Source organism: Leuresthes tenuis, unplaced genomic scaffold (genome assembly GCF_036924035.1).
Source record: "Leuresthes tenuis unplaced genomic scaffold, fLeuTen1.0.hap1 SCAF_3, whole genome shotgun sequence".
Classification (NCBI taxonomy): Eukaryota; Metazoa; Chordata; class Actinopteri; order Atheriniformes; family Atherinopsidae; genus Leuresthes; species Leuresthes tenuis.
In genome coordinates, this window is record NW_027325357.1 from 16,114,193 (window position 1) to 16,129,472 (window position 15,280).

A 15,280-nucleotide genomic window follows, 5' to 3' on the forward strand; every position below is an offset into this window, starting at 1 on the left:
AGAGAGACACACACACACACACATGCACACACAAGCTCAGGCCCACTGCACCTATTTGAGAGAGACATGGCCAGGCACTGAGACCTAAGGTGAGGAAAAATCCACTCTTGGGGGCCGACCACAGAGAATCCAGGCTGAAAACAGTTTTTTTGCCTTGCCTTGCCTTGCCATAGTCAACAGAAAGCAACTTTATGTGGCATTGTTTAGTTTCATTTAAAGAAGAACAAAAACCACAGTAAAATTAAGCTCCTCCTGCTGGTAACCCTCTGCTTAACTATGCAACCCACAAAATAGATGTCTGCCAGTAACTATGTCTGTTTTTTAGTTGCCTAAAGTTGCTTAAAGACATAATAGATACTGGTTAATAGATACTGAGCTAATTAGTTTGCTCTGGGACTATGACTACAGGTCTGCTTTCTGATTTGTTGGTTGTGCTCTTCAAAACTTCAAAAGCTTCAAAACTTTCTGATATCTGAGTTTTTATGATTTGTTTACTCATATTCATTATAGTTTTTTAATTGATTTTTTTATTTTAAATCTCGCTTGTCTGTCTGCCTGGTCTAAATTAAGTACAGACCTAATTAGCTTGGTGACTGATTTGGTCAGTCAGATGCTTGGGGCCCATTATTTGACATTTTGAGATTATCAGGATTGGCCGATGACCATGTTACAAGGTCTGTAAACAAATAAATGGCTTGGATATATCTGCAGCCCAGACTGTGGATGTTTTATATGACATATTTACTAAATTAAAAGGAGTATCTTTTCAATTTTAAAAGAAGTGCTCTGCAGATCGATTGCTTTAGTGATTCAGTCATTCAGAATTAAATACACAGACAGAAAACGTTCAATATACTATATTCCTTTTATTTATTTTTGATAATCACAGCATGTTTAACATGCTGAAATGAACCAGTAACAAAACAACCATATTTTATGACTTCTTGTTACTGTATTCCTTTGATTTCTTCATCACTCCTCTTCTTCCTTGGTCTGAAATGGCGGGACAAAGATGACAATGTTAAACATGTGGCAGATAAGATTACAGTTGAGCAGTTTTTCTCGAGGTAGAGTCATGTCGGATAATTCTTTCATACCTTGATAATTTCTCGGCTTTTTGCCCTCAGCTTGTTGACCTGAGATTCTGCAATGTCAGCACGTTCCTGAGCTTCCTCCATCTCATGCTGCACCTTCCTATACCTGGTCAGGTGAGTGTTGGCCTGTTCCTCCTGTGCAAGAAGCAACAAGGAAGTCAGAATCAGTAGACTTAATGACTTCTTTTTTTTCCAAATCTATGTTTTGCTAATCACTTGTGCTTACAGCTTCCTCAGACTGTCGCTTGTAGGATTTCACTTTCAGTTGCAGCTTGTCCACCAGATCCTGCAGTCTGGTGATGTTCTTCTTGTCCTCTTCAGTCTTTTATAAATCAGAAATAACAAAAAGTTGTTTTTACAAATTTTAAAGCATGTCGTTTTGATGTCTATATACTGACTCATGCATTGTACATGCATGAGTTTAAGGGATATGAATAGCACCTGACCTGATAGGTTAGCTCCTTTACTCTTCTTTCATATTTTCGCACTCCCTTGATAGCATCTGCACCACGCCTCTGTTCAGCATCAACTTCAGTCTCCAATTCACGAACCTTGATGAAAGAAAAATCAATTAAAAATTGAAACATTGTTTTGGCTAACGATAGACATCAGTAAGATGGTTCACATTTTTTCTTACCCTAGCCTCCAGTTTCTGGAGCTGCTTCTTGCCACCCTTCATAGCCAGGTTCTCAGCCTCATCCAAACGGTGCTGCAGGTCCTTCACTGTCACCTCCAGGTTCTTCTTCATCCTCTCCAAATGAGAACTGGTGTCCTGTTCCTTCTTCAGCTCCTCTGCCATCATGGCAGCCTGAAATTTTGGGGAAATTATGTTGTTTGAACATTCAACATACTGTATTTGTGGAGAGATGGCTTCAACACAAACAAACTCTTAACGTTACTCACATCAGTGATGGCCTTCTTTGCCTTTTCTTCTGCATTCCTTGATTCTTGAACGGCATCTTCCACCTCACCTTGGATCTGAATGAAGTCAGCCTCCAACTTCTTCTTTGTGTTGATGAGACTTGTATTCTAAACAGTTAATGTTTTTGCATAAGTACTGTAATATCCTCTCGGGTGTTTCACATATGCTCATTTGAATCCTCAGTTACCTGAGAGTGCAGCAGTCCAACACGCTCGCTGGCATCAATCAGCTCTTGTTCAGCCACTTTGCGGCTTCTGTCCGTCTGTTCCAGTGCGACTCTCAGCTCCTCGATCTCTGCCACCATCAGGTTGTTCCTGCGTTCCACCATTGCAACCTGCTCTCTCATTTCATCTTGTCCTCTGATGGCCTCATCAAGGTGCAGTTGTGCATCCTAGAGTAATCGGAAAATTTTCAATGGAGTCTTTAAAAAGTTGTCTTGACTTGGAATTTCTTCGGGAAGCTACCGTGTCATACCTTAAGTTGTCCCTGCACGTTTCTCAGCTGTTTCTGGGCTTCAGCTGCCTGGCGGTTGGCGTGGCTCAGCTGAATCTCCATCTCGTTGAGATCTCCTTCCATCTTCTTCTTGATTCTCAGGGCATCATTCCTGCTCCTGACCTCAGCATCCAGAGTGGTCTGCATGGACTCAATCACCCTCTGGCTGTTCCTCTTGATCTGTTCAATCTCCTCATCTTTTTCTGCCAGTTTTCTGTCGATTTCACCCTTGACTTGGGTGAGCTCAAGCTGAATGCGGAGAATCTTAGATTCCTCATGCTCCAGTGTGGCCTTGACAAAAAAACCAACATATTGTGTAGTTGTGGCATCATTAATTTAAGTTGACCATGTTTGATATGAGGTATATTCATTAGAGAGTACCTCTGCCTCCTCAAGAGAGGTTTGGAGCTCCGTCTTCTCTGTCTCCACTGTCTTTTTTGATTTTTCCAGTTCATGAATGGTTTTTCCATTCTCACTAATTTGCTCAGTTAGTTCTGAGATCTCCTCTGTAACAAAGTCCAAGAGGTTTCAGTTTAATGCCTGAGCAGAATAAGTTTGTTTATTGCTTGGTCAACCTTTAGATATGATATATCGTACATTTTTTTTGATGCTGTAGCATTTGAAATTTCTTGTCTTATCTTTTTACATTAGTTTGAAGCCTTTTATCATGTGCATTAAGCATATTGGGCCATTGGAGGGCACACTTTCCCTAATCTTATCCCTTTTTTTTATATACCGCAAAAGAGTCAGCTTCTGATGCAAATCTGAGTTTTCAAATTTGATTTAGTGTAAAATCCTGCAAAGTTACATTGCTGTCAGTACTTTGTGTTCATTGACTGTATATTTAAAACTTTTCTTACGTTGCAGGTTTTTGCTCTCCCTCTTCAAGGTCTCCAGATGGTCCAGAGATTCTTCATATGAATTTTTCAGCTTAAACATTTCAGTGCTGAGAGAGCGAGCCTCTTTTTGAGATCCCTCCAGCTCTGCCTGGCTTTCTTCATACTTCTGTTTCCACTCTGCAAGAACCTTAAAACATAAAGAAAACTCATATGTTTTAAGAATTTGTTGTTCAATGGCCTTAATTAAGACTCACAAGGCTAGAATAAAGATAATACCTTGTCAAAGTTCCTCTGCTTCTTGTCAAGGTTAGCAGCCAGAGCGTTAGCTCTCTCCACGTCGATCATCAGGTCCTCCACCTCACTCTGCAGTCTCTGTTTAGTCTTCTCCAGAGAGGCACATTTTGCGTTCACAGCCTCAATGGATTCCTCTGCATCCTGAAGACGCTGGGCGAGCTTTTTCCTTTGAAGAGTATTTCACTTTAAACTTCATGTATGGTGCAACTTAAACTCAAATGTACAAAATTAAAGCTGAATCCTTACTTGGACTCCTCCAGTTCCTCTGTGCGCTGAATGGCATCGGTCTCATATTTGGTTCTCCACTGAGCCACCTCGCTGTTGGCCTTGGACATTCCACGCTGCAGCTCAGCTTTGGCCTCCTGCTCCTCCTCATACTGCTCTCTGAGCAGATCACAGTCATGACGAGCCGACTGAACAGCATGAGCCAGGGCGTTCTTGGCCTAAGAAAGAATGAGAATTAGCATTATTTACTAGGATTTCTTATTTAAAACCTTGAACAGTTTAGTGTTAGCATTCTTAATGTGCCCATACTTTAATTTCCTCTTCAGTATGTCTCTTCAGCTCTTCAACTTGCTGCGTGTATGCCTGCTTGCTCCTTGTCAGCTGCGAGATCAGGGCTTCTTTTTCCTCCAGTTGGCGACTGATTTCACCTGAAGTGTGACAGAAGATTTTTGCCGCAATACACACATGCTCATTGTGTTGGAATAATTGTATCAAAATCAGTAATGAATACATGAAATATTTTTATTCTCACCATTCTCAGTTTGCAGTCTTGCCCTTTGTATCCCAATGTCATTCAGCTGTCGCACATGTTCAGCACTTTTGCTCTTCAGCTCACTCAGTTGATCCTCAAGAGTGCGGCACATTTTCTCCAGATTTGTCTAAAATTGAAAAAAGTCACCTTGATTCAGAGTAAGAGTTAAAGACACAAGCAGAGCAGCAGGGTCATGTTACTTCATGGTACCTTTGCTTTGGCAATAGACTCCATATTGCTGCTGAGGTCATCGATCTCCATCTTGTATTCACTTTTCTCTTTCTCCAGCTTCTGTTTGACTCTCTGAAGGTTGTCGATCTGCTCTCCCAGCTCGGCCACACTGTCAGCCTGCTTCTTACGGAGAGCTGCAGCTGTAGCCTCATGCTGCAGGGTGGACTCTTCGAGATCACGACGCAGTTTCTGAAACTCAGCCTCACGCTTCTTGCTCATCTCAATCTGAGCAGCAGTCGCTCCACCAGCTTCTTCGAGCCTCTCGCTGATCTCCTCAAGTTCTCTGGAGAGATCAGACCTCTGCTTCTCCACCTTGGCCCGAGCAGCTCGCTCAGCCTCAATCTCCTCCTCCAGCTCCTCAATACGAGCCTGATATCAAAAGAAATAAGCCATGTTTTAATACATTTCTGCAATTGAAAAATATAGAAACAGAGAGGTTTTTTGTTACTAAAACATTTTGGGATAAAGAACCAACCTGAAGTTCTTTTATCTTTTTCTGAAGCTGAGCGGAGAGAGACTGCTCATCCTCAATTTTACTTAGAAGTTGGCTTGTTTCAAAGTCCCTCCTGTGAGGAAAGACAAATAAAAAACAAATCATAAGAGAAAAGGTTTAAAGCAGTTATATAAGCAACACCAAGTTGAGTTTTTGTGACTGTTCAATGTTCATCTTAATGAAAATATAATTAATGATAGAACTGTAATCATGTTGATTTATTGATATGATTTTGTAACTGAAAATGATGGTTTTCATTGAAGCATGACAGTATTAGACACAAGTATATTTTTCAGCAACAGGAGGATGTTATTGTTGCTATTGCCCACTGGAAAAACACAGTTCAGGTCATTTGACAGGTCACAAGAAATCGGCTGAACTTTATTTGACTAACTTCTTGATTTTCTCGTCAGACTGCTGCTTGTCATTCTCTAGATCCATCATTGTTTCCTGGGCCAGCTTCAGGTCCCCTTCAAGCTTTCTTTTAGCTCGCTCAAGGTCCATACGAAGCTTCTTTTCTTGCTCCAAGGAACCTTCGAGCTGTTTAAACCGATGAGAGATTTTGATTTCTTTTCTTTTCTTTTCATTTTAGATTAGGCTGCAGCCAGTTTCTGTTATCAATACTCACATCATCCACTTGCTGCTCCAGCTTGGTCTTGGCCTTCGTCAGAGTGTTGACTTTGTCTTCCTCTGCCTGAAGATCATCAAGGACCTGCTGATGGGCCTCTTGGAGGGCTTTCTTCTCTTTGGTCAACTTGGCAATGGTCTCATCTTGAGAAGCCATTTCCTCGACCAGGTTTTTAACCTATATTGGCATATAAATGCATTTAATGTTTGATAATTTAAATTTTAGCATTCTGCAAAGAGTGGACTTGGAGCCATGTGATTCATAGATGATTTACCTTGTTCTCAGTGGCATGTTTCTCCTTTTCCACTTTGGCCAGGGTGAGCTCCAAGTCATCAATGTCCTTCTTTAACTCAGAACACTCATCCTCCAGCTTCCTCTTTTTTGCAGTCAGCTCAGCATTGATTTCCTCCTCATCCTCCAGCCTCTCAGATGTCTCTTTAAGCTTGGCCTCGAGCTGGATTTTTGATTTGATGAGCCCCTCACACCTTTCCTCAGCATCAGCCAGGTTTTCACCTTCCTACAATTGCAAAGAAACAAAAATAAAAAAATAATATGGTACACTGTAACAATCAAAGTCTTTTAGCAGTTCTCCTGGCTCTTAAACATACAGACTGATTTTGTAGCAATAAGTCGTTCTTCTCCTGTAGGAGAGTAACCATCTTTTCTTCAAGCTCTTTCTTCTTAGCCAGAGCTTTTGCTAGCTCCTCTTTGGTCTTAGTAAAGTCCTCCTTCATTTGGGCCATCTCTTTCTCTGTCTCCGCACTCTTCAGCAGTGGCTTAATCTTGAAGTACAGCTTCATCCATGGCCAAGTTTTGACATTCATGAATGAACGGATGTTGTACTGGATTGAGTAAATTGCCTCTCTGGGGATAACAGATTGATTGAAATAGATTTATTTTTGATTTTTGTGATGCATAATTATCTGCCCTCTAGTGTACAAAGCTTAGGTGCCTGAATTACCTGCGTTCCATCATCTTAACAAACTCTCTCCTCATTAGGAAACCTCTGCAGAGAGCCTGAGTCATTGTGACCAGGATAGCAAGTTTTTCATCTCTCATCTCTTCGAGTGTACCCAGGAGTCCAGCCTTGAAGAACACCTAAAAAAAACATAATGGTGAGGTACAGTGATTTTACAAATGCTATGATAAATGCTAATCCTCATTTGCTGTATAGTGATTTAAAAGCATTTTATAAAACACACACAACAGATGATATTACCTTTGTGTGTCCAAATTTGTACTGAGTACGGTCAACATCAATAGAGCCTAAGAGTTTCTCTGAGGCCTTTTTGTTGTCGATGAATTGTCCCTCAGGGATGACACTTGCATTCAGTACTTTATATCTGATTGGAGGAAAAGTGATAGTTGAGAAGTGATTCATCATAGGATTGTGAAAAGGTTTGATTAATTCTTGTAATTACCTCTGCTTGAAGTCACCGTAGAGGATTCTGCTGGGGAAACCTTTCCTGCAGATCCTGATACCCTCCAGCACACCGTTACACCTCAGCTGGTGGATGACCAGGAAGTTCTCCATGAGACCTGTGATACACTAATGAATTTAGTCTTGCTTTGCATTATTTCAGTCGTCTTTGTATGCACAGACTGAAATAGATGCGATGCTTACCAGGAGTCTTTGATTCATTTGGAATCAAGCAACGTACAAAATGAGGATGAGTGCTCCTCAAGTTGGTCATCAGCTTGCCCAAATTCTCCTGAAATATGGAAAAATTCAAGTTCATGAGGTCTGTTTTACTAAATTTTACCTTTATTAAACTGTTTTCTATTATTTAGTATTGAGACAGCTATTTGTGATGCCCACCCTGAACAGAGCAGATACGGTTTGAAAAGACCCGCCCTTTTTCTTGGCACCTTTTTTCCCAGCTCCCTCAGCTGTAACATGAAAATAAGACATTTTTATTATTCATAAACTTTGATATATCCAATACTTTTTATTTAACCTTGAAGTTGATGAAATTGAAATCAGTCAATTTTAAAGTGTAGTGAAAACAAGTAACTCAAGATTTTCTTTGTAAGAAAACAACTGTTACCTTCAGCAGAGGCATGTGCTGCATAGAGGAGAGCCAGCAGTTTTGAAGAAGACTTTTGGTAGAGCTGCACCACAGAGTCATTCAAGGGATCTTTGTTCTTGTCCAGCCAGCCAGTGACATTGTAGTCAACAGTGCCAGCGTAGTGCACCAGTGAGAAATGGGCCTCAGCCTTGCCTTTGGCAGGTTTTGGCTTCTGGAAGGAGACAGTTTTCCCCAGATGCTGGTCATACAGTTTGCTCTTGAAGGTCAAGTCTGATGCCTTCGGGAACATACACTCCTCTTCAAGGATGGAGAAGATGCCCATTGGCTGTGATGAAGAAATGATGATTAAAAACAAAAGCTTTCCAGTCATCAGATTGTTTCCTGTGTTTGTCAGTATGTTTGAGCAGGTGGCTCACCTTCTCAATAAGCTCAATGCAAGCAGCCAAGTCCATGCCAAAGTCAATGAACTCCCATTCAATTCCCTCCTTCTTATACTCTTCTTGCTCCAGGACGAACATGTGATGGTTGAAGAACTGCTGCAGTTTTTCATTGGTGAAGTTGATACACAGCTGTTCCAAGCTGTTGTACTAAAGAAGGCAAGATACCAAGAATCAGCAAGAGCCTCAAGTACATAGGGAAGAAAAGTACTCTCGCATAGACGTACTCTGCCCCCTGATTTTGGAATCAGAACTCTGCAGCTATTGAAAGGAAGCTGCACAGAATATTGTTTCAGCCATTAATACTCACGTCAAAGATTTCAAATCCAGCAATGTCCAAGACACCGATAAAGTAGCTTCTTGGCTGTTTGGTATCCAGCATCTCATTGATTCTGACGACCATCCACAAGAACATTTTCTCATAGACAGACTTGCAGAGAGCACTCACGGCATTGTTGACCTGATTTAACAAATTAATGACACAGCATAGATAGAGATCTTGAACTGAAGATGACACTTACAGTGAGGAAATCGTAATGCTACAGTGTATTGATTTGTAAACCAAATAGACTGTCCCTCATTCGTAATCATTTTTTTGTGTGAGTGTGTTTACGTTACAAACATCTATACCTGTGGAACAGTTTGGCCTTTTGTCACAAACTCGTTCCCAACCTTCACTCTGGGATAGCACAGTGCTTTCAGCAAATCTGAGGAGTTCAGACTCATTAGGTATGCGATTTTATCAGCCTCTAGAAAAGAAAAACAATGATTGTCATTTAAAAAAACCATACTAAGGAAGTCATAAAAGTATCTCTAAATCACAGGATGTTTTTCAAGAAACAAAACTGCACAGCTAAATTAAAGCAGGTGGTCTGTTTCGTACCCTCAGTGCCATCGGGCTCAGCCTGCTCTTCACGCTGCTTTTGCTTAAACTTCATGTTTCCATGATGCATCACAGCTCCGGTCAGTTTGTATATGCTTATCTTCTCTTCTGCAGTGAAACCCAGGATGTCGATGGCAGTCTGATATGACACAGAAACACACAAAACAGAATACAATTTGATTTACTTAAAGCTTATTCCTGTTGTAAAATGTGAATGATGCATTCTATTTTACATGTAGGCTACTGTATGCACTAACGGGGGTCCATTTATGTCCCAGCCTTCTGTAACACCCACAAATGATCCTGCCCAGCACAACAGTACCATAAACTACAGCCTCCAACATGTGACTCAACCTTTAAAAAAGTCTTGAAAAATTATCTTATGTTAAGCTCCTGAGAGGAAGGATGAGTCATAAGGATGCATACAACTCTATTGAAATGAGAGCAACAAATGTTAATACAGGACTTCATCCAATTTTTTATCGGTATTTTATTTTTTAGCAATGTTACCAAATCATACGTCTGGTTAGTTAGTTAGCTAAAATACAGCCATCACATTAAATCATCTCACATCAGTGGCAATGAATTCTTCAATGTCATCGATACTCTTGACAGTGATTTCTCCGTGGCTGATCATAGGATAGTCATAGGGATTTGTGGTGATCAGAAGAGCCTCTGAAGAAAGAAAAGGACATATTTAGATTTACTAGAAAAAGCTATCTATGTCTGTGTATTATGTTTGTTGATTTGCTGTAGAATAACTGCTGAATTAACAGTGTTATTCAGAAATCTCTCACCTATTAGCTCAGGTTTGTGGCCTGTTGCGAGCTGATAGAAGATATGGTAGCTCCTCTCAGCAGACAGCTGGTATGTCACACGAGACTTCTCCAGCAGATCTGTTTGGATTTAAGTTGTCAGCACTGAAGCAAAATGTCTCTTTAAGCGCAACTGAAGAAATGTGTTTCACAAATAAAATCTTACATGTTTCAATATCAGCTGAAGCCAGCTTTCCAGTTGTCCCAAAGTGAATTCTGATGAATTTACCCTGTGCAGAAGCAGAAAGACTATTCAAACTTTGTTGCAGTGGAAAGTTTTATTCAGTAAAAAAGTAAGAATTTCAAATGACAGGAAATCATCGAAATAACTTACAAATCGTGATGAGTTGTCATTCCTCACAGTCTTGGCATTACCATAGGCCTCCAGCAGAGGGTTGGCTGCAATGATTTGATCCTCCAGCGAACCCTTAAATTAATTTACAGGACAATAATCACTTGTGTTTTTCAGCTGACATCATCAGACAGTAGGTATCATATAATATGTACAGTGCTTTCCATTTCCTACCTGCATTTTTCCAGAAACTTGCTCAGATTTCTTTCCTCCAGCCACTGCGATTGTCGCAAAGTACTGGATGACACGCTTGGTGTTGACAGTCTTTCCTGCACCAGATTCTCCACTACAATGCAGACAATCATACAAATAATGGTGTAAGTCAGACATAATACAATGCAGAAATAATAAGCTATATCAGTCCAGAATAGATCTATTTCATTTTGACTTACGTAATCAGGATTGACTGATTTTCACGATCTGTTGAAACAACACGAACGGAAAAATGTTTATTTATTTAATTGCATGGAAGGTTTACCAGTGACATTACTGAATATATCAGAACTGTGTAATTTATATAGGATGAATCCTTTTATACGTCACTCTCAGGACATACAGTAGCTTTCAGAGTGCTTGATACCTTGGAGCATGAACTGATAGGCGTTATCAGAGATGGAGAAGATGTGGGGTGGAGCTTCAATCCTCTTCTTTCCCCTGTATCCATTTACAACCCCTGAGTCATACACTGGGAGCCACTTGTAGGGGTTCACAGTGACGCAGAACAACCCTGAGTAGGTCTGTAGAGTCAGAGAGGATAATATAAGATGCACATCTTCCTGAAGTCGTCATGAGTTTAAGTTATATTTGGTTAAAGACAGACTCACGTAGATCATCCATGCTGCATAGCGCTCTTTGAGGTTATACAGCACAGTGGGCTCATTGAGATGGGTCATCATGGCCATGTCCTCAATTTTGTCGAACTTTGGCGGGTTCATGGGGAAGACTTCATCTTCTTTCACTGTGATAGTCTTACATAGAGATCAACACAAACTTATGTCACATGTCTTCTGATGTAAGACTTGATCATTCTAGCTGCTTCTTTGAAATGTTTTTTTGAGTATCTGCTAATCTTTTTTCAACCGCAGTTTAAATGAAAACGTATCAAAAAGTCTGTTCTGCTCTTGATTTATATAAAACTGAACAGACATTACTAATAGTTGAGTTAGGAGGTGTAAGACGTTTCGGGTGAGGACAGTATTTGACCTGCCCTCCTTTTGATTTTAAGGACAGAAAGCACTGGAGCTTGCATGTCTCATCAAGTAAATATGAAACCCCATAACCGTAAGCTGTATCTATTTTTCAGAAAGTAACTGCCTGAAATACCCAAACTGGAGTACTCATAATTAGAGCTTCCTATGAAAATATGGGGGATTTCCATTTTGGTGTGAGATTTTTTTTCTTTAACTTAATCTTAAATTCTGTTGAATGTGCAGCTATAACTTCATATAATATGAAACTGTTCAGTCCATTGCTACATTCTCACCTTTCCACACAAAGTCTCCACCGTGACTTTTCCGCCCTCTCTCTTCGTGAGTTTTCCTTTGAGGTACATCTGAGAAGGCTCAGACACAAAATAGGATGTTTTAGCATCAAAGGGAGTGTTCTGAGCTTCAATTCTCTCCTTTTCTGGCTTGCGGAGGTAAATGGCCGCCGGGCCAAAACACTGCATTTCCGGATCAATACTCATGATGACCCTTTACTGCAAGCAAGGAAACAAGACAAAAGTCATAAGTAATCACAAGGCACTGCATTCACACGGATGCCTGGCCATTAAGAATGATTGGAAATAGCAGGCCAAAAAGTTGTGATCTTCCTTTTTCTCAATATTGTGTCTGGTGATTTACCTTGGAGCACACCAAGTGAGCAGGAATTTTTCTGGCAGACTTCAATGGCGAGATCTGTAAAAAGAGAAGAACAGATTTTTCAAAAGCTGCTTCTCAGTTTAAACTCTGACAAAAAAAAGAAGAGAGAATTGAACATATTAGTCTGATTTCTGTCATCCTTGGCTGTATGTCATAGCTTGTAAGAAACCTACCTTTGCTGGGTGCCTGTCCTCAGTGGTGGTTTGAGGCTTCTTTTTATATAGCGGGATGGGAGCCTATCACATGTTTGCTGCTGTATTTGGTCATGTCACCTGTTGTTATGTCTGTGAAGTAGTTCTTACCTCAATCTGTGCCATTGTGGTTAATGTTTTTATCATGTCTTTTGTTCCAGAACACTAGAATATATAGAATGAATTGTGAATTTAGATTTTTGCTTTTATAAATGTGAATCCTAAACCTGTGACTAATTGTACAGAATTAGATTGTTGCATCGCCTTTTGTATTGCTTCTTTGTAATTATTTTGCACAGAAACTGACAGGGAAAGCAGATATAAGTTGCATTTGTATATTATTGTGTATTCAAAAACAATCTGAGGCTGGTCTTTTCTTCTTCAGTTAATTCAGTAGTTACAGACAGTCCAAAGGTGTGACTAATGCATCATTTTAATGCTATCTGGCACAACAGTAGCCCCTTGGTATGCTTCAATGAGGCTTTAAAAAGTCCCTGATATAAAGTTTCAGAGTCCTAACAGGTCAGAAATGATTGAAAAATAAAATGAGTGCCAGTGAGCTTTAAAGAAAAGGAAGGATTGCCAAGGGATTACTTTTCACAATAGTGCCAACAGCTGCCCTTATTCTACTTCTTATGGGATCTGCAAGGGAGGCTGAGACAATATCTACATGTCAAACAGCTGAGGGAAGAATTTCAGCTCTTCCTCCTAAATGTTTTAAAAATAAAACCATGATAACAGTTTTTTTGTCTTCACCAAAGTTCAACATGTTTCTGTGAACATTGTTAGGGGCATTCGTTGGAAAGTGGTTTACAGAGGATGCTGTCATAGATGGCGAATGCGCACACTTTTTTTTTTGTTGCCAAGAACGCGGGACAAGGCCAAGACAGTTTACAAGTAAGGGTAAAATGCATTAGGTAGTTTCCTTTGGAAGAAGGATCAGCTTACCACACACACACACACACACACACACACACACACTATGTAGAAGAAATTCTAAAGTGGTTGCCCAGAAGATATAATGAGCTTCTGTCTTCAGTGAAGATGTGTTACACGATGCCTGCACTGAAATCTTTTGTCTTATTAGGGCAAAATTCAAATATAGCTCCAAGTGTGTTGATGCTCAAGCCAAATACCGCATGCCCAAGGGGCTTATTGTGTTTTATGGCCTTTGATGTAGGTCTGTCAGTTTTTTCATTTGTTAAAGAGCAACAACTGGGCTCTGTCTAATAAACCAAGGTAAGTACTGAGTAACATTCCAGTCTACTGGCTGGTCCCAAACAGTATGGATACACATTTACACTAACTGTAGCATCCATGTTTATTGTAAGTATTTAAAGCTTTCTTGATATATTTGTGAACTGCATTTTTTATATTTGCAGCTATTGTATTAGAAACAGTGGGGAATTCTTTAGAACGGCTGTGTTGTACCTTTTATACCTGTTAAGATTGTTCAGATTATACCTAAAACATCAAATCATGATTTTGAAAATTGCTAACACTCATGTTTTAGGTTTGTAAAACTATGATTAGTATGTTGGTCTCAGTAACTTCCCACTTTGAGACTCACAGTCCTCAGCACTCGCAAAAATGTGTTTGTCTGAATAATTCCTTTATTAATCTATCTGAACAACGCTCTGTCGTCATTTGTGGTCAGCATTTGGAAAGTGACTTTTTGACTTGAAAGACCACTGAGTGCATCCTCCTTTATGTCGAAGAATGCCAAAATGTTTTACTTTTGATAAAGTGTTTGTTTTGCTTGTTGAAATTTGATTTGAGTTTTCAATTTTGGCTCTACGTAATGTTTGTGTGGCTCCAGCTGTCTGCTACTCAGAGAATCTTATTATCATCACCTCACTGAACAAATTATGTTTCAGAAACCTATACTGAAAGTCCTTTATGTCATAGTTGATTTTGATGCTGACTCATTTTGATGATTATGCTGATTCATTTTTTTCACACAGCATTTCTTTATTATCACTTTAAGAGCGGTTTGTTTGGCTGCTTTGAGTTTCTGTTGGTGCTAATGACTCACATAAATGTGTGTTGGGTGTGTTTGGTGATAGGTCACTAGTATGTTATTAACACCAGAGGGAGCCTCATGTTGCTAAGTTGCAAACACACTGCTTCTGTTACCAGCTTCTATATTACCATCATCACACCTGGTCCTTTCACATTAAACACCACATCACCAACTAAAAACATCTGCTGGCATTAAATAGTATTTCTAAAGTAAGTAATCTGAAATGATTTATCATCTATACAAAACGTTAATGCTAATTCAGAATCCTAAATGTTTGTGTGTTTATCTACTCAAAGTTATGGGAGCTTGTTTGAATGACCCAACCAAGCTTAGGACAAAAAGCAGGATATTCTGGACGGTCCACAAATTATGGCGTGACACAGTTACAGACCTGGAGTGTTCCACACAAAGTGATTAGTGTATAATGTGATTTGTGTTTTAAATTTTAGCGCATACATGTCAGCCTGCGGTTGCAGATGACTCAGTGTTTTATACAAGAAGCAATTCAATTCACTGCTTCTGTTTAAATTCTCTTTATGATAGTAGAACCCTTATTCCACAAAAGTTGGGACACTGCAAAATGTAAATAAGAATGCAGAATGCAGGGATTTGCAAATCTGATAAACCAATATTTTAAATCTACTCAGTTTCAGCACATTCTTCCAGCTGTTTCTTTTTGTACCACTTATTTTTACAGCATTTTGTTATCCATGTCCAACCTCTCTGAGACATTTTATACCCATCAAGTTCAAGATGAGCTCAAACTGTATTTATGAAGCTGTAAAATGTCTCACTTTCAACACTGACATGTTTTTTATGTTCTGTTTGGAGTAAAATTAGAATAAAAATATTGGTTTATGGGATTTGTAAACCAGTCCATCCTGTTTTTATTTACAACAGAAGTTTTCAGAGCTGTTTGTTGATTCATTTTCTTTTA

At 39.6% G+C, this 15,280-nt stretch overlaps 1 protein-coding gene across 1 annotated transcript; it reads right to left on the reverse strand.

The window, feature by feature from the left end:
* Positions 1–846: 846 nt before the first annotated feature.
* On the reverse strand, positions 847–12,165 carry LOC140303361 (myosin heavy chain, fast skeletal muscle-like). The gene is made up of 40 exons (XM_072382091.1): positions 12,112–12,165; positions 11,751–11,966; positions 11,092–11,235; positions 10,848–11,004; positions 10,660–10,687; positions 10,442–10,553; positions 10,250–10,342; positions 10,082–10,145; positions 9,898–9,996; positions 9,672–9,775; positions 9,101–9,239; positions 8,848–8,966; positions 8,528–8,677; positions 8,197–8,367; positions 7,799–8,105; positions 7,570–7,640; positions 7,375–7,462; positions 7,172–7,289; positions 6,970–7,093; positions 6,712–6,848; positions 6,359–6,614; positions 6,025–6,267; positions 5,751–5,927; positions 5,517–5,662; positions 5,105–5,195; positions 4,609–4,998; positions 4,399–4,525; positions 4,176–4,294; positions 3,888–4,084; positions 3,624–3,807; positions 3,369–3,534; positions 2,890–3,014; positions 2,491–2,799; positions 2,204–2,407; positions 1,998–2,123; positions 1,732–1,902; positions 1,541–1,645; positions 1,321–1,416; positions 1,098–1,229; positions 847–993 (listed from the first exon to the last, which is right to left on the reverse strand). The coding sequence occupies exons 2-40, from the start codon at positions 11,952–11,954 to the stop codon at positions 973–975; spliced, it is 5,814 nt and encodes a 1,937-aa protein (XP_072238192.1). The 5' UTR covers positions 11,955–11,966; positions 12,112–12,165; the 3' UTR covers positions 847–972.
* Positions 12,166–15,280: the final 3,115 nt, after the last annotated feature.